The sequence below is a fragment of the Heptranchias perlo genome, chromosome 6 (genome assembly GCF_035084215.1).
Source record: "Heptranchias perlo isolate sHepPer1 chromosome 6, sHepPer1.hap1, whole genome shotgun sequence".
Lineage (NCBI taxonomy): Eukaryota > Metazoa > Chordata > Chondrichthyes > Hexanchiformes > Hexanchidae > Heptranchias > Heptranchias perlo.
The window spans coordinates 11,733,684-11,753,374 of record NC_090330.1 but is presented as its reverse complement, the minus strand read 5'-3'; the positions used below and the strand labels follow the sequence as shown (position 1 = coordinate 11,753,374).

Genomic DNA, 19,691 nt, shown 5'->3' with positions numbered 1-19,691 from the left:
AATTAATTGAATTTAATTAATTAATTGAATTTAAATTCGCCAGCTGCCGTGGCGGAATTTGAACTCATGACTCTGGATTTTAGTCCAGGCCTCTGGATTACTAGTCCAGTAACATAACCACTATGCTACCGTACCCTATTTGATGGTGTTGATTGAGGAATAAGTGTTATTCCAGACACTGGGAGGACTCCCCTTCTCTTCTTCGAATAGTGCCTGCCATGGGAGCTTACACATCCATCTGAACAGGCAGACATGTCTCACCTGAAAGATGGCACTTCCAGCAATGCAGCATCTCTTCAGTACTAAATTTAAGCGAAGCCTAGGTTACATGCTCAAGTCCTCAGTGGGGTTTTGTTGACGATAGTTGATGTTAACTGGAATTTTTCAGTAAGTAAATGTAAAGACAAAAATCAAATTCTTCTCCACATTTGTTAATGGACATTCCTTCCCCTGTACATTGCCCAGTTCCTATTTTAAGATGCATCTGCCTTAAAATCTGCCATTCCTTAGCTTATTTGCTAATCTCTTGGAATGTTGTTTATCTTTGTTATATTACTTTCCCAGCTACATGGTTTGGCTTGGTATCAGCAGCAAATAATATGACAATACTTACTCTCCGCCAAAACATTTATAAATATTGTGAAATAGTATTGACAGGAGAGAGAACAGAGCTCTGCTAATTTCTGCTCCCTTCCCATTTGTCATCACCTTCTATTTATTGCTGCTAAACCACTTTTCAGACTAGCTAGCTAGCTAGCTTGAAATTAATTCAGAGTCTTAATCTTATTTTAAAAAAACGTTATCAAATTGCTTTCTAAAAATTCCAAATCAATACCTGTGGTATAGCCCTTATCCACTAATTTAGTTACCTTTCCGAAGAATATGCTTGCTACGCCCTGATTATTCCTTACGACTTCTGTGCTATGTAGATGAGCATTGGTAACATTTCACAAAATGCTCAAGAATAAAAACAAAATAAGTGATAAAATGCAGCACCTGTATCAATGGAATGAAGTCCTCTTGCTCTAAGTAACTGCATCCAGGCTTTGCCAGAAGATATAGGAATTTAGATGCATCATCATGGCAGTTCTGCAAGATCCTACAATTTTTATGGAGAAAGACATTTATTTCCAATTTTTTGGAGAAATGTTATTAAATTCCATCACATTTTATGCCTCAGTGGAATAAGTAAATCAGTTGACCTCCCAACCGCACAATTGAAATCACTTGTATGTTTCTCTGATATATGGAGCAAGTTTACTCCATTCCTGGCTGGGCAACTGGATGCTGTACCTCATGACATGACCATATTCATAAATGCGTGTGCGCACTACACAAGGTGGGTATAAATAACAAAAGGAAAAGTTATTATTCATCGTGGACAGCCTGCAAGGGGAAAATAAGCATTTCCCTCTGCCACGAGTTGCGTTAAGAGATCAAGCCCTTCCCTGCTCTCTTTCCACCCTGTCCTTCAGATTTCCACAACACCATTATTTGACTAGTTGGTCTAAAGAGTATGGAACAAGAAAAAACAATTAGGTCAATCAAGACGACTCTAAGATGTATCATTTGAATCATCACAGAGCCTCATTGTGAATTTCTCCAGCCGAAGTCCATTAATAGGTAGAGCTTTCAAAAGAGAAAAACGTAGAGGAGAATAAAAAGTTTCTTATCCCTCCCCAGATAATCAAGCAAAAATGTCAGAATATCAATCTATGATTACAATCAGTGTTATTGAAACTTGATTAGTTGTGCTCCACAGATGGTATTTCCAAATTTAGGACAGGGCAGAAACCATACTCTTATGTTATGTGTATCATCGGTGTCTATTTATGCAGCCTTCAATCTTGGGTTCCTGCCATAGTTCAGTGATTTAAAACCATAATGTGGTGTGGCACTAAGACTCACAGACTATGAAGATCCAAAATGTGATGTGCAGCCACTTTCAGCTGGAGCAATGGACAGGTAACTCAACTCTTCCCTGGTTAGGGAGTCAAAAAACAAACCCATCATTTGCCACATTTCCCATTCATAATTATTTAAATTCAAGGGATCTGGGGCAAAAAAGTGCAAGTGCACAGGATTGGGCTAGGATGCAATAACCCAATGACTGCCAATTTCACTGCTGAGGAAATTAGACATCTGAGCAAAAGGGAATTGGATAAATACTTGGAAGGGAAAAAAAAACAGGGCTATGGGGAAAGAGCAGAGGAATGGGACTAATTGGATAGCTCTTTCAGAGAGCCGGCACAGGCACAATGGGCCAAATGGCCTCCTTCTGTGCTGTAACATACTATGGTGCTAAGACTGAATAGCCTACAAACATTCACTTATCTAGGCTGACATGAGAACAGCTACTTGGGTGAGGTATTAGGGAACTGATAGTGTCAGAGGAATCCTAGCATGGATCACCACCTTTGTAAAAGGAGTGGAAAGAAGAGTGCAAGAATTGCGCACTCACTCGGTGGAAACATCTCACCTCTCCACACCAGGAACTTGCCATGAACCATCATTCTTAAATCAGACAGTCCAAATATTATATTTTAAAATTGTAGCAGTAAAAGATCCAACCATCAACTCTGCAAGGTGGTTACCACAATCAAGACACAGGAATTAGCAAGATACAAAAAGATACAAGCAGTGTGGTAGAAACTAATTCTGATGATATTTAAAACTATTTAAAGCAGAAAGTTTTATAAAGGGGAAAACACAATTAACATAGAAAAGAGCATTTTGCTTAGGGCACGTTCATTTGGTACTTGGATATTTAATTAAAAAAAGAGAATACAAACTTTCAAATTGTTCAAAAACACTCCTAATAAAAGCCATATGAAAGTTACACGTTTGCCATCTTTAGTACAGCTAAAACTTCACGCAGCTTCCATCTAACTAATAATGCCCAATTACATGTTATAAATTTCAGCATAAATTATTCATATTTGAGAAAGTAGAAAAATGATGAGCTGAGGTGTTTTGCAACTACATAAACTGAGAAATTATGGAATAATTATAAAGCAGTTGTGTGATATTTGAGTTTATACCAGTGCTTTGCAGCTCTGAGGTATGAGACATTTCAAACATTAGAAATCTCTTGACTAAAAGTTATCAGAATTTTTCTTGTTCAACATGGTTTAACTTCAAGTACACAACCTCCCACAGAAGCAAAGACAAAATTATCACTGGTGGTTTATTGTTTTTGTTTTCCTATGTGACTTCAGTCTTCAAGCTCTAGCTTCATACAGATAGTTCAGTACTTGCACTTCACAAGGTGACATATGTTGCAGATTCTATCTACTGCTGCACTAAAAAAAACACAAACTGCTGAAAATTAATTTGAAAAATCTATTCATGTTTACTCCAAAGTTCCTTTTGTCAGTTAATTACCAATTTAAATAAACAGCAAATGGCAGTGCAGATAGGCTAATGGTATAGTTTCTCCTCCCCTGGCCCCCAATTAATTCAAATCTAAATGCAAGTTTGTTCAATAAAAGGAAGTAATGAACCCGATACTACAAGTTATGCTAGACGTGACTCAGATTTGAACAACATGCAAGAGAACAAAATGCTTACTTTCTCCACGTTGCGATGAACTTGTGAACTGATACGTATCCTGTTCTTTCTCCGCCAGCTGCACAAAACAATGGGGCTTTCCAATACAGAGGGCAGTCACACACCTTTTAACAAAATAAATGATAAGCCATTCATCAAACCATTTTTTTTTACAGTACAGAATTTTTAATTTACAGTACAGAAACAGTGCTGCGGAAAGGTTGGTTACAAGTAAAGCAAACAGAACCACAGTAAAGAGAAAATAAAAGCAGAATAACTGGAAATACTCAGCAGGCCAGAAAGCATCCATGAAAAAACAAAAGTTTTAGGTCTTGGATACTTCTCGGGACTGGAAGATATTACAGAGGAACAGCATTTTAAAAAGGATCAAAAGGATTGGGGGAAAAGCACAAAAACAAAAATCACAAGAAAGAGAAACAGAATGACCTGTGAAGTGCTTAGGTGGAGAAAAGGAGATGTTTAAATGGCAGAAGTGATATTAGCATAGAACATACAGCTCAGAAACAGGCCTTATGGCCCAAAATGGCGTATGCCAGTGTTTATATGCCACACTAGCCTCCTTCCATACTGCCTCTGTATCAGTCTATTCCCTTCCCTCATGTATGCATCAAGCCTCCCCTTAAATGCGTCAACACTATCTGCTTCAAACACTCCATGTTCCACACCACTCTCTGTGTAAAGAAATTCCTCCTAAGTTCTTTATTTGATCTGTTAGTGGCTATCTTGCACCTTGCTCTGGACTCACCTACAAGTGGAAACAGTTGCTCCACATCCATCTGATCGAACCCCTTAAGACCTCTATCAGGTCTCTTCAGTCTCTTTTTCAGAGAAAACAGCCCCAGGCTTCTCAAATCTTCCCTGATGGGTACATAGTCTCAATTCAAGTAACATCCTTGTAAATCTTTTCTGCACTTTCTCTTTTAGTAGTATGGAGATCAGAACTGTACACATTATTCCAAATGTTGGCTAACCAAGGTTCTATATAAATTTAAAATTACCTCCGTGTTATTCCTCTAGGAATGAGCCCCATGCTTTGTTTGCACTCTTTATGGCCTTAACTTGTGTTGATACTTTGAGATCTATGTATCTGTATTCCCAAATCTTTTTGCTCCCTGTTGCTTGCCATTTCAATTCTCTGTCCCACTCTGACTTCTCTGTCTTTGGCCTTCTATGCTGTTCCAATGAAGCTCAACACGAGCTTGAGGAACAGCACCATATCTTTCTACTAAGTACTTCTCAGCCCTCTGCCCTTAACATTGACATTAACAACTTCAGACTTTAGCTGCAGTTCTCATTTACTCTCTGGCTGTGGATGCTGGCAATTTTTGGGAGATATTCATAGGGCTTCGAGGTGTTTGTAAAATTAGATGCAGAAACCAGCTCAGAATCAGATGAGGAATGAGAGATAGAGATGGCAGAGGTAAACATAAAGCATTTGTTCATGGCTTCATTTTTGTCAACTGTCTTTTTGATAACCCACAATATACACACACGCATGCACATCACCAGGATAGGTATATACAAAGAAAGATCTACATTACCCATACAATATACCTCAGTCCACACAAGCAGATACCATCCACACAAAATTGAATCCTACTAAGCAGAAAGACCCACATCAGCCATAAAAACCATACCTCAATGCACAAAAAAGGCACAGGCAGTACCCACACAAAAATGCAATTCTATCCAAACACATAAATCAGACCATCGCAGAGTTCTGCTTGGAACTGATCTGGTTTTAAACCAGAAAAAAAACATCAGATGCACAGAACAGAAAAGTCTAATATGGCCGGCTACAATGAGAGAATCTGGAGATTTGTATAGGCATGAGAGCTTGATATGAATTAAAATCATGCAAAGAGAAAACAGAAGTTTTCGTCCAATCTTACAGTAAAGTTAGACTTAGAGGGGTAAATTTAAACCCCCCAAGAACGGGTGGGTTGGGGGCAGGTGAAGGTTAAAATAACAGGTTTTTGGAGCGGGGCCGCATCCCGGCTCCAACTTGCCCACCAGGCAGGTTTGTGTGCGTGTGGACAGCAGACACCAGGAAGTCCCACCTCCACTTAAAGCCAGCAGGCTGATACTGAAAAGGGCAATGTACCTAATTGAGATACTAAATATTTTGTGCATTAGACAATTAAAATGAATTAAACTTACCTGTTTGGGTTTCCCATCGCTTCCGAATCACGTCAGGTGAAAGCAGGTGGGAAGGGCCAGATCCATGAGATGAGTGCCTTTATCGCACTGCTTGTGCACCCGGAGGAACAGGTGTGCTTCATCCAGGCCCAACAAGCTCACCTGGCCAACAGCAACCCCACGATCGATCGCCGCCCCCACACACAAATGGTGGACCCCAACCTACTTCGGACTCATCACCCGACCTCCAGCAACCTCCGATCTTCTTCCCCGGCCCTTCCCCAATCATCTTCCCTTGCCCATGATCCCTCCCTCCGATTCCCAGGCTGTGGCCTGCTGCAGCAGGCCTTCCTGTCCAACAGCCAGCTAGTCAATCAGGCTGGCTGCTGGGCGCGAAACCCAGAAGTAAAATTGATTGGCCTCATTAAGGTCACGATCGCAGATCGCGACCCGCCCACTTAACTTCCGAAAAACTTTCCTCCCGCTTCCTTCCTGGCTCGAAGTCAAAGTTTACCCCATGCTGTTTGTTAAAACAGTAGATTTTTAAGCTGCTCACTGTTCATCTTTTACATTTAGCTTTTCAAAGAAGTTTCATCGCTGCTCGTATTATTCTCCCTTTATCCTGGTCCTCTGGCTTTCTATGGATTTGAGAACAGTATTTATTCAACAAATTAGTTGCTCAAACAACAGAGCAGTGGGCAAAATCCATACTCTGGCAGACAATTAGTTTAGGTCACCAATTAATTCTAAAAAGTACAACCTGTTGTACCTCAGTATTACCACATGTGTGGGTGTTCAGACAAATCCAAGTTCACTCCTATTCACTTTGGTATGCAATACAATGCAGCAAGAAACAAACACTCATAGCAAAATTACAGCAATGGTCAAGATCTGTTCTAGGAAAATCTAGTATAGAATATAAAACAAGCACAATAAGTTGACTCAGCTCAATGCAGCAAGCTGGAACTATCCAGACATAACCAAATATCTGAATAGGACCTAAAGCCCAGAAACAAATCCACACTCTGCATTCCAGACAAATGGATTCCTCATGAAATCAGATGGGCAGATCTGCTCTTTTCAGGAGATGAAAGCATTACAACTATGGGCAAGTAGGCAAGGTTGGCACCATTAAACACATCACAATAAACTGACTTTAAAAAAAATAATAAGTGGGGCTTGCTCAGAGATTGTTAGCATTAAACAAATGAGGCCTGGCCCTCAAAATGGCTCTGGCCTCTCGCAAATGACTTTGGTTGGGCTGCACAATTGCTCCGCCTACCCAAAAAAAATCTGTCTGTATTAAAAAATTTCCCCCATACAAGTAATTATAATATATGGGAAAGGATGGGAAAAATAGAAGAGGGAGGGTATAGGAGGAAAGAGGAAGCTGAACAATTCCACTCCAATCATCTTCAAATTGCACCAGTAACAAAACACTTAAATTTTCCTTATGTCAAATTGATATAAAAATTACTTATTACAATGGTGCGTTGACTTTCATAGTAAGTGATGCAACAGGGCTTCTTGAACACAATTTTCAAGTTACTCATTTTTAAATATAAACAAGATGAAATTGGCTAATGACATTTAGTGGTTCACAGCACAAAATAAATATTTAATGAAAAGGCTAGAAACAGGCCACATGATCTCACAAAAGTACACAAAGAAGCAAGTGAAAAAGGACTTACTTTTGCAATTTTTCCCATGTCTTCCAGAGTTGCTTTTTCATTTTCAAATTGCGTGTAGATGTTTTCTATTCTGGCAATGACTGCATCTACATTAAGGGCTCTTTTTGGGCAACCTTGAGGGAAATAAAACTTTGGAATGCACTCACTCAGTGCTGGAGGCAAGAGGTTCTCTTTCTTTGCTTGAACCTGTAAGAAATAGATGTGGGACATTTAGCTTAAAAACGCATGCAGCAAAGCAAGCTATTTAGCCTTCAAACTTGCTATTTTCACAGACCATGAACAATCTAGTCTATAATGGACTCTATCCCACGATTTAATCTCCTGAGGAAAGATTCTGCATAAATGCTCTCCAATGCTCAAAATTATTGGTTCAGTTTGAAACACTCTCACCTGAGTCTGAAGGTTGTGGGTTCAAATCCCACTCCAGAGACTTGAGCACAAAATCTAGGCTGACACGCCAGTGCAGTACTGAGAGGGTGCTGCACTGTTGGCGGTGCAGTCTTTCAGATGAGACGTTAAACCGAGGTCCCGTCTGCCATCGTAGGTGGAAGCAAAAGATCCCATGGCACTACTTAAAGAGCAGGGGGAGCTTGCCCCGGTGTCCTAGCAATATTTATCCCTCAACCAACATCACTAAAAACAGATTTCTGGTCATCACATTGCTGTTTGTGGGATCTTTCTACCTTAGTAAACTTCAAAAGTACAGAATTTGCTTTGGTGCTGAACATTTATCCATTGACATATTTGAGTGAGAGGAGAGAAGAGGGGGTGAGAGACAGAGGGAGAGGGAGAGAAAAACTGGATTGTTTTTGACAAAATTTGGGTCTCAATGGTCTCCCAATCCTTTACATTCCTATCTTCTATTAAACTATGGCTCATTGTCCTCCAGAGACAACACCTGGCCATCATCTATGGCTGACAGCATCTTAAAGATTGAGCTTAGGACTGCCCCCTTCATTTATACTTGACAAAATGACAATACAGCTGGGAGCATTTAGCATCCAGGTGAAGACCAAAAGGGACTGATTTTTAAAAAACACATTGCATAATCTTTCACCTATCCAACATTTGTTTCATACGGCGATGTGATACGTGGAGCAAGTTAGCTTACAATGGAGGGCATGCACAGAAGTAGAATATATTGGGGCAGAAATTGCTTGGAAAAGAACAGTGAGCTCAACAGTGCTCACCGTTGTGAAATCAAGGAGCAAATTCCTCGCACATGCGCAGTGAAACGCGGAAATCCGGAACTTGCTACTACTGGTTCACCGCCGATTTGACAGCTTCGAATTAAAGGGATATTACCGGCTGCAATCAGTGAACTCATTGAAAAAGTGCCAACTTGCTCATCTATCCAGCTGGAAATTAAGTAATATCGCCACAAAACAGGTACACTTAAAATACCAGGTCTAAACTAAGTTTTAATAGTAAGTCTTAATGACTGCCAAATAACTAAAAATTAACTTTTATTAATTCCTTTATAGATAAGGCCAATAGAAATCCTCTATATACCCCACAAGGCAATGAATGGAAGAAGAAACTTTTTATAAATGGACTTGCAATTTCAAGACAGCTAGCACACAGGGAAAATCTTCCCCAGCTGGCCACAGCACAAGTACAACTAGCTGTAAACTTCCTCTGGTAGTTCCCGAGTTGCCAGAGACAACCACAAAAGGATGCATTCTCAAATCTGGTAAGGAACTGGATTGAACAGACAACTGTCTACAATGGCAAGCGTCCAATGTTCTATCTACACTGCATGTGCACATCAACAAATTTGCTTCCTCCACCGAAAAATAATGCATTTAGTGACAGATAAAACTTAGCAAGATTATTTCCCAGGAAATTTAGTTACTATTGGCAAAAGAAAAAAACGGTTTCCTGCAACTTGGAAGAGAAGTAGTGAGTTTTCTTGGCATCACTCATCTAAAGCACCAAGAAGCAGATCAGCTTGTCATCCATCTCACTGCTTTTTGTGATCATTGCTGGAGCAGAATGGCTGTCAATGTTGTCTACATAACTGTCACTGCACTTCAAAATTTCATTGTGTGAACCATTTCAAATGTCCCCTCTCTGTCCGCTCTCTCTAGTTTTGTGCTAAGATCCAAGACCCATTGCCATGATAAGGACACAGCATTCAAATTTACACTTACATATTTGCTATAACTGACCCATTTATTTTGGTGGATACGTCTACTAAATATTCTGCACAAATTAAAAATTCTTTCAGCAGGTACAACAGGTGTGGAATGAGGAGGAGCAACTACACTCAAAAATCCTGGTGCTGGCTTATACGGACACTGGCAATTATATCTGCACTTATGACGAGTCTTTATGTCAAAATCAATCTAGTACTCAAATTTGGAGATTTGCAAGGACAAATGGAAATCAGATTTTGATCGGACTCCAATCCCCTTTTGCTACTGAAAACATAGATTCTCCCACTTTCTCACAAAGGCACAACCCATTCTGTGGCTGAGGAGGCAGGCAAGTTCCATCTAATCAATTGTAAATGATGTTGGAGAGAGTGCTTCTGCATGGTGCACTCCAGTAGCTTTCAATTTGTTAGAAGTACAATACTGGTTTCAGATATATGGGTTTTCAATTGTCTTTCAAATTGTGCAAAATATCAGACACTGCAGGAAGGTAAACCTGAAGTGGAGATGGGCTCAAAGACAAAAAGACTGTAAACAGCAAATGTATACACAGAAGTTGCAATGGGTGCAGCAGCAACCACTCTGTGGCAAAACATTCCATACTCCAACAACCCTCTGCAAAAGATATTTCTCCTAGCCTTCCTCCTCACTCTCAAGTGACAATTTTAAATTGATGGCCCCTCGTCACTGACTTCCCAAGGGAAGAATGTGAAGATACAAAAACAATTCATTTCTATAATGGGGTGCCCAAATCTGTACTGTATGCTTAAGCAACATTACTCTTGTACTCTATATCCCTATTTATAAAACCCATACTGCCCATAGTTTTCCCATAACTTTTTTTCCATAGTAGGAAATATTCTGCTGCTTTTTATTATTTTTTCTACAAGTGTTTTTCCTAATGCTGGCTATTCCATTGAAGTTTTCAGAGTAGATGCAAATTTCAGAAAGTGTGGCTTTATGACGACTTACTATTCAAGTTTTTCATTTGCAGGAGCAAGGGGCAAAAGGAGAGCTCAGATGCACTGCCTTTTCCTGGAAGTGACCTCGATCGCTACTGCAAAAATAAGTATTTCACAGTGTGAGACCAGGGAGTTTGTTTTCTTCCTTAGAAAACCGGTTTCACCTCTCCGAAAGTTAGCAATAGTTGCAGGAAAATGCAAGTCTTAAAACTGTAAAACTCCATCCCTACTGTTTGGCTTTATAGCAAATAATCAAGAATAGAAAAGAATTTGGGGAACATGGCCACCTCACAACAACAACAACCCTGCGTTTACATAGCACCTTTAAAGTAGTAAAACATCCCAAGGAGCTTTCACAGGAGCACAAGACAAAAACTGACACTGAGCCAAAGGAGGCGATATTAGGGCAGGTGACTAAAGAGGTGAAACATAGAAAATAGGAGCAAGAGTAGGCCATTCGGCCCTTCAGGCCTGCTCCGCCATTCAAAATATTCATGGCTGATCATCTAACTCAGTACCCTGTTCCTGCTTTTTCCCCACATCCCTTGATCCCTTTAGCATTAAGAAATATATCTATCTCCTTCTTGAATACATCTAATGACTTGGCCTCCACTGTCTTCTGTGGTAGAGAATTCCACAGGTTCACCACCCTCTGAGTGAAGAAATTTGTCCTCATCCCGGTTCTAAATGGCATAGCCCGTATCCTGAGATTGTGACCCCAGGTTCTGGACTCCCCAGCCATGGGGAACATCCTCCCTGCATCTAGTCTGTCTAGTCCTGTTAGAATTTTATATGTTTCGATGAGATCACCTCTCATTCTTCTAAACTCTAGTGAATATATGATGTGGAGATGCCGGTGATGGAACATTTACCTGACGAAGGAGGAAGCCTCCGAAAGCTTGTGAATTTAAAATAAAATTGCTGGACTATAACTTGGTGTTGTAAAATTGTTTACTAGTGAATATAGGCCTAGTCGACCCAATCGCTCCTCATACGTCAGTCCTGCCATCCCAGGAATCAGTCTGGTAAACCTTCATTGCACTCCCTCCATGGCAAGGACATCCTTCCTCAGATAAGGAGACCAAAACCGCACACAATACTCCAGATGTGGTCTCACCAAGGCCCTGTACAACTGCAGTAAGACATGCCTGTTCCTGTACTCAAATCCTCTTGCAATGAATGCCAACATACCATTCGCCTTCCTAACTGCTTGCTGCATCTGAATGCTCGCTTTCAGCGACTGATGTACAAGGACCCCTCGGTGAGTTTTAAGGAGAGTCTTAAAGGAAAGAGAGGTGGAGAGATAAAGAGGCTTAGGGAGGGAATTGCAGATCTTAGGGCCTAGACAGCTAAAGGCACAGTCGCCAATGATGGGACAAAGGGATGGCAGGTGCACAAGAGTCCAGAGTTGGAGAAACACAGATTTCTTGGAGGGTTGTAAGGTTGAAGGAGGGTACAGGGATAGGAAGGAGTGAAGCCATGGAAGGGTTTGAACACAAGGATGAGAATTTTAAAATTGAGGTGTTGGTAGACCAGGAGCCAATGTAGGTCAGCAGGCACAGGGGTGATGGGTGAGCGGGACATATGTGGTTAGAACATGGGCACCAGACATTTAGATGAGCTCAAGTTTATGGAGGGTGGAAGATGGGAGGCTGGCCAGAAGAGCACTGGAATAGTCGAATCTGGAAATAACAAAAGCATGGATAAAGGTTTCAGCAGCAGATAAGCGGATAAAGATTTATAGCACAGAATAAACTGAGTTTTGATAGAGTGAATAGGGAAAGACCATCTCTTCTGGTTGGGAAGTCATTGAAAAAGGGTAGTCAATTAAAAACTGCTAGTGAAAGTTTGAGAGGGGTTAGAGAAATTTCTCTACACACAGGCTTGATCCATATGGAATGCTTTACTACAGAGAGTAGTTGAAGCAAAGATTATTGTAATTTTCAAGGGAGAAGTGGATAAATATTTGAAGCAGCGGTTAGAGTTATGGGGAGAGAACTGGGCAGTGGGATTAGTTTTACATTGCTCTAGCAAACAACCAACACAGACACAATGGGCTGAAAGGCTTCCTTCTGTGCTAGAAGACTCCACCCCTTTCTTAAAGTTTCTGTCATATCTCCTCCCATTTTGTGTAATGGCACTTCTGAAATATACTCCTTTTCCTCGGCTTTGGTTGTAAGGGGTGTGTACCATGTCTGCCGCGTTTCCTGTAACTTTGCTCTGACCCCTATCCCTCTCATCAACAAAAACGTCCTTCATCCTCAGCTTCCAACCCATTAACCTCTGAAATCACAGATCATCTTCCATCATCTACAATATGATCTCAATATTAAGCACATCTCCCGTTACCCTTCCCAGGATACCTGTATTCATTATTCCATCAGGCCTTGATACTTTTTTTTAAAAAAAATTCTCAAGATGTGGCCGATGCTGGCAAGACTGCATTTATTGTCCACCTGAGAAGGTGGTGTTGGACCTACTCCTTGAACCACTGCTGCAACCATTGCAGAGGCAACATCTGTTTATTCACCTCTCCCCACCCCATTGGCCAAGGCCCCCACAACATCCATGATATAGCAATTTATGCATACTGCTTTAAACCTATTATACTGTATTCACTGCTTATGGTGTGAGCTCCTCTGTACTGTATGTTGGAGACCCTCAAAACAGATATGATGCCTGCTTTACTGAACATCTATATTTTGTCCACAAATGTAACCCCAACCTCTCCACGGCTCTCAGTAAGTCCTTCTCCCCTTCAGGCTTTGATCTCAGACACTGAACCAACTAAGCTTAATGAAAACTTCAGGAACAGCAATCATAGTATCGTATGGGCATCCATGAGGCTCTGTGGGCCAGCAACAAGATTGTGCAACCTCATGGCCCGGCATATTCCTCACTTTACCCTTACCAACAAGCCAGGGGATCAACCCTGGTTCAATGAGGAGTGTAGAAGAGCATGCATGCATGCATGCTAAACAGCAGAAGCAACATGCTACAGACAGAGCTAAGCGATTCCACAACCAACGGATCAGATCAAAGCTCTGCAGTCATGCCACATCCAGTCGTGAATGGTGGTGGACAATTAAACAACTAACGGGAGGAGGAGGCTCCGTGAACATCCCTTTCCTCAGCGATGGCAGAGTCCAGCACGTGAGTGCAAGAGACAAGGCTGAAGCGTTTGCAACCATCTTCAGCCAGAAGTGCCGAGTGGAGGATCCATCTCGGCCTCCTCCCAATATCCCCACCATCACAGAAGCCAGTCTTCAGCCAATTCGATTCACTCCACATGATATCAAGAAACTGCTGAGTGCACTGGATCAGCAAAGGCTATGGGCCCCGATAACATCCCGGCTGTCGTGCTGAAGGCTTGTGCTCCAGAACTAGCCGCGCCTCTAGCCAAACTGTTCCAGTACAGCTATAACACTGGCATCTACCAGACAATGTGGAAAATTGCCCAGGTATGTCCTGTCCACAAAAAAACAGGACAAATCCAATCCGGCAGATTACCGCTCCATTAGTCTCCTCTCAATCATCGGCAAAGTGATGGAAGGTGCCGTCCACAGTGCCATCAAGTGGCACTTACTCACCAATATTATTTGTTATTTATATTAATGATTTGGATGAGAATTTAGGAGGCATGGTTAGTAAGTTTGCAGATGACACCAAGATTGGTGGCATTGTGGACAGTGAAGAAGGTTATCTAGGATTGCAACAGGATCTTGATAAATTGGGCCAGTGGGCCGATGAATGGCAGATGGAGTTTAATTTAGATAAATGTGAGGTGATGCATTTTGGTAGATCGAATCGGGCCAGGACCTACTCCGTTAATGGTAGGGCGTTGGGGAGAGTTATAGAACAAAGAGATCTAGGAGTACAGGTTCATAGCTCCTTGAAAGTGGAGTCACAGGTGGATAGGGTGGCGAAGAAGGCATTCAGCATGCTTGGTTTCATTGGTCAGAATACTGAATACAGGAGTTGGGATGTCTTGTTGAAGTTGTACAGGGCATTGGTGAGGCCACACTTGGAGTACTGTGTACAGTTCTGGTCACCCTATTATAGAAAGGATATTATTAAACTAGAAAGAGTGCAGAAAAGATTTACTAGGATGGTACCGGGACTTGATGGTTTGACTTATAGGGAGAGGTTAGACAGACTGGGACTTTTTTCCCTGGCGAGTAGGAGGTTAAGGGGTGACCTTATAGAAGTCTATAAAATAATGAGGGGCATAGATAAGGTAGATAGTCAAAATCTTTTCCCAAAGGTAGGGGTGTCTATAACGAGGGGGCATAGATTTAAGGTGAGAGGGGAGAGATACAAAAGGGTCCAGAGGGGCAATTTTTTCACTCAAAGGGTGGTGAGTGTCTGGAACGAGCTGCCAGAGGCAGTAGTAGAGGCGGGTACAATTTTGTCTTTTAAAAAGCATTTGGACAGTTACATGGGTAAGATGGGTATAGAGGGATATGGGCCAAGTGCAGGAAATTGGGACTAGCTTAGTGGTATAAACTGGGCGACATGGACATGTTGGGCCGAAGGGCCTGTTTCCATGTTGTAACTTCTATGATTCTATGATTCTATGAATAACCTGCTCACCGATGCTCAGTTTGGGTTCCGCCAGGACCACTCAGCTCCAGACCTCATTACAGCCTTGATCCAAACATGAACAAAAGAGCTGAACTCCAGAGGTGAGGTGACATCACTGCAGCATTTGACCAAGCGTGGCACCAAGAAGCCCGAGTAAAATTGAAGTCAATGGGAATCAGAGGAAAACTCTCCAGTGGCTGGAGTCATACCTAGCACAAAGGAAGATGGTAGTGGTTTTTGAAGGCCAATCATCTCAGCCCCAGGACATTGTTGCAGGAGTTCCTCGAGGCAGTGTCCTATGCCCAACCATCTTCAGCTGCTTCATCAATGACCTTCCCTCCATCATAATGTCAGAAATGGGGATGTTCGCTGATGATTGCACAGTGTTCAGTTCCATTCACAACCCCTCAGATAATGAAGCAGTCCGTGCCCGCATGCAGCAAGACCTGAACAACATACAGGCTTGGACTGATAAGTGGCACGTAACATTCCCACCAGACAAGTGCCAGGCAATGAGCATCTTCAACAAGAGAGAGTCTAACCACCTCCCCTTGACATTCAGCAGCATTTCCATTGCCAAATCCCCCACCATCAACATCCTGAGGGTCACCATTGACCAGAAACTTAACTGGACCGGCCACATAAATACCGTGGCTACAACAGCAGGTCAGAGGCTGGGTATTCCACGGCGAGTAACTCACTTCCTGACTCCCCAAAGTCTTTCCACCATCTACAAGGCACAAGTCAGGAATGTGAGGGCGTACTCTCCACTTGCCTGGATGAGTGCAGCTCCAACAACACTCAAGAAGCTCGACACCATCCAGGACAAAGCAGCCCGCATGATTGGCACCCCATCCACCACCCTAAACATTCACTCTCTTCACCATCGGTGCACCATGGCTGCAGTGTGTACCATCTTTAGGTTGCACTGCAGCAACTCGCCAAGGGTTCTTTGACAGCACCTCCCAAACCCACGACCTCTACCACCTAGAAGGACAAGGGCAGCAGGCACATGGGAAAACCACCACCTGCATGTTCCCCTCCAAGTTACACACCATCCCGACTTGGAAATATATTGCCGTTCCTTCATCGTCGCTGGGTCAAAATCCTGGAACTCCCTACCTAACAGCACTGCGGGAGAACCTTCACCACACGGACTGAAGCGTTTCAAGGCGGCGGCTCACCACCACCTTCTCAAGGGCAATTAGGGATGGGCAATAAATGCTGGCCTTGCCAGCGTGGCCCACATCCAATGAACGAATAAAAAAAAAAAATTGAACAATGGGCGGCATTTAAAGAGATGATTCAGCTACAGTCCAGGTACATTCCCACGAGGGCGAAAGGTAGAGCAACTAAAGCTACAGCTCCCTGGATGACAAAAGAGATAGATAGAGAGTAAGATGAAGCAGAAAAAAGGGGCATATGACAAATGTCAGGTTGATAATACAAGTGAGAGCCAGGCTGAATATAGAAAGTTCAGAGGAGAAGCGAAAAAGGAAATAAGAGGGGCAAAGAGAGTATCAGAACAGACTGGTGGCCAACATAAAAAGGAATCCAAAAGTCTTCTATAGGCATGTAAACAGTAAATTGGTAGTAAGAGGAGCAGTGGGGCTGATTAGGGACCAAAGAGCAGATCTACTCATGGAGGCAGAGGGCATGGCCGAGATACTAAATGAGTACTTTGTATCGATCTTTAACAAGGAAGAAGACGCTGCCAGAATCTCAGTAAAGGAAGGTGTAGTTGAGATACTGGATGGGCCAGCTGTATTTAAAGTAGATAAGTCACCCGGTCCGCGAGGGATGCATCCTAGGTTGCTGAGGGAAGTAAGGGTGGAAATTGCTGAGGTACTGGCCATAATCTTCCAAACATCCTTAGATGCGGGGGTGGTGCCAGAGGACTGGAGAATTGCAAATGTTACACCCTTGTTCAAAAAAAGTGTAAGGATAAAACCAGCAACTACAGGCCAGTCAGTTTAACCTCGGTGTTGGGGAAACTTTTAGAAACGATAATCCGGGACAGAATTAGCAGTCACTTGGACAAGTGTGGATTGATTAGGGAAAGCCAGCGGGGATTTGCTAAACGCAAATCGTGTTTTACAAACTTGATAAGAGTTTTTTGATGAGGTAACAGAGAGGGTAGATTAGGGCAATGCAGTTGATGTGGGGTATATGGACGTTCAAAAGGCGTTGGATAAAGTGCCGCATAATAGGCTTGTCATCAAGATTGAAGCCCACAGAATAAAAGGGGCAGTAGCAGCATGGATAAGTAACAGGAAACAGAGAGTAGTGGGGAACGGTTGTTTTTTGGACTGGAGGGAGGTGCACAGAGGTGTTCCCCAAGGGTCAGTGCTGGGACCACTGCTTTTCTTGATATATATTAATGACTTAGACTTGGGTGTACAGGGCACAATTTCCAAACTAGCAGATGACACAAAACTTGGAAGTGTAGTGAACCGTGAGAAGGATAGTGATAGACTTCAAGAGGACTATAGACAGGCTGGTGGCACAGGCGGACATGTAGCAGATGAAATTTAAAGCAGAAAAATGCAAGGTGATTCATTTCGGTAGGAAGAATGAGGAAAGGCAATATAAACTAAAGGGCACAATTCTAAAAGGGGTACAGAAACAGAGAGATCTGGGAGTATAGGTACACAAATCATTGAAGGTGGCAGGGCAGTTTGAGAAAGCGGTTAAAAAAGCATACGGGATACTGTACTTTATAAATAGCGGCATAGAGTACAAAAGCAAGGAAGTCATGATGAACCTTTATGAAACACTGCTTCGGCCATAACTGGAGCGTTGTGTCCATTTCTGGGCACCACACTTCAGGAAGGATGTGAAGGCCTTAGAGAGAGTGCAGAAGAGATTTACTAGAATGATTCCAGGGATGTGGGACTTTAGTTATATGGATAGACTGGAGAAGCAGGGGTTGTTCTTCATGGAACAGGGAAGATTTGATAGAGGTATTCAAAATAACGAAGGGTCTAGACAGAGTACATAGAGAAAAACTGTTCCCATTGGCAGAAGAGTCCAGAACCAGAGGACATAGATTTAAGGTGATTGGCAAAAGAACCAAAGGTGATATGAGGAAAAACCTTTTTACACAGTGAGTGGTTAGGATCTGGAATGCACTGCCGGGGGTGGGGGGTGGGTGGAGGCAGATTCAATCACAGCTTTCAAAAGGAAAATGGATAAGTACTTGAACGCAAAAAATTTGCAGGGATATGGGGATTCGGGGTGGTGGGGGGCGGGGAGTAGTGGGACTAGCTAGATTGCTCTTGCATAGAGCCAGCACGGAATTGATGGGCCAAATGGCCTCCTTCCGTGGTGTAACTTATGATTCTATGAGTATCTCACCTCACTCTCAGGCACTCAGCACTCTACATGTACTTGAGCAATTTCAGATTCTAGCTGTTGTGTCCATTTTCTTGTGTACTTCTCCTGCCATTTCGTTCCTCTCCATTTTAGAGTGCTTTTCTGTGTACGTCTTTCATGCCCTTTTGTTGTTTAGCATCTTTTCACTTCCTCACTTCGAGCCTTTTTAAAAAACTATTCACAGGCTATCAAACGCATTAACAGGCCATTAAATGCAATAATTGCATCTGTTACAGAAGTCAGCATTCCTGACTCTTGATATCTACCTGTGATTTTCTTTTTTCCTTCATTTTGTTCAGTCCTATAAAAGTAGTTAGTTTAGCTTTGTTTCCTAAGGATTATAGTGCAGGGGTCAGCTGTGTGGCACTGAAATCTACACACAAATCAGATTTGATTTACAAATTCCAGAATATCTGAGGTTAAATGGTTGCGAAAAGGCTAGTAAACACTGAGCTGTCCATAGCAAACTCCCAATGTTACTAAGGCCTCCAGTTTCCAGTTCTGATGAACTGTCCACACTTGATTTAAGACTTCACAAGTCATTCTACTCCCTCTTTCACACACGTGAGAATTTTTTTCCTCTTCATTCTTTTCCTTTTTAAATGTTGTTCATTTGTAATTTTTTCTAATTCTGGAGAACGGTCTACACCTGAAACATTATTGTTCTATGTACAGACGCTGACTGACTTGCTGAATGTGTCCAGCATTTTCCGTTCTTGTAACAAAAAAGTCTTTGTTTTTGCATATAATTTACAAAATAATGCTGAAACACCAGTAATACAGCAATTCCGATGTTGAATTAAGAAATTTATAAAACCATGGATGAAGGCAGTGCTCAATCTCAAATTGATATCAGCTCTCAAGTCCATCAGCTGATAGTTACTGACAGATGCTGGGAGTAGGAAGCTTTATTTATTTTGCAGTGAATTATATACATTCCACTATGGCAAGGTATCATTTTGAACAGGAACAAGTTTTTGCTCCTGCAAGTGAGGCGGCTTAAATGACTGCTGATGAGCAAAGAGCATCTGAGTTCAAGCCTATTCTTACTTAGAGGCTTTGGAAGTGGGAGGCTAATACTTCTTAAACTAAACTCAACTAAATGAACAAATTAACTTCCAATTGCATTAATAAGTAACAAGGTTAAATACATTTCTATAAAATTGTACACATGCAACATTCCAAGTCTAGAGTTACAACAAAAAAGGCCATCT

General features: G+C 42.0%; 1 protein-coding gene across 6 annotated transcripts in view; it reads right to left on the bottom strand.

Moving 5' to 3' along the window:
• Nucleotides 1-19,691, bottom strand: part of ppp2r3b (protein phosphatase 2, regulatory subunit B'', beta) — a 130,708-nt gene that overhangs the window by 51,785 nt on the left and 59,232 nt on the right. For all 6 annotated transcript variants that reach the window (XM_067985749.1, XM_067985748.1, XM_067985746.1 and 3 more), the window contains 3 exons: nt 7,401-7,586; nt 3,571-3,674; nt 997-1,099 (listed from right to left, as the gene is read on the bottom strand). In XM_067985749.1, coding sequence (XP_067841850.1) covers nt 997-1,099; nt 3,571-3,674; nt 7,401-7,586 — 393 coding nt within the window. The remainder of the gene's footprint in view (nt 1-996; nt 1,100-3,570; nt 3,675-7,400; nt 7,587-19,691) is intronic.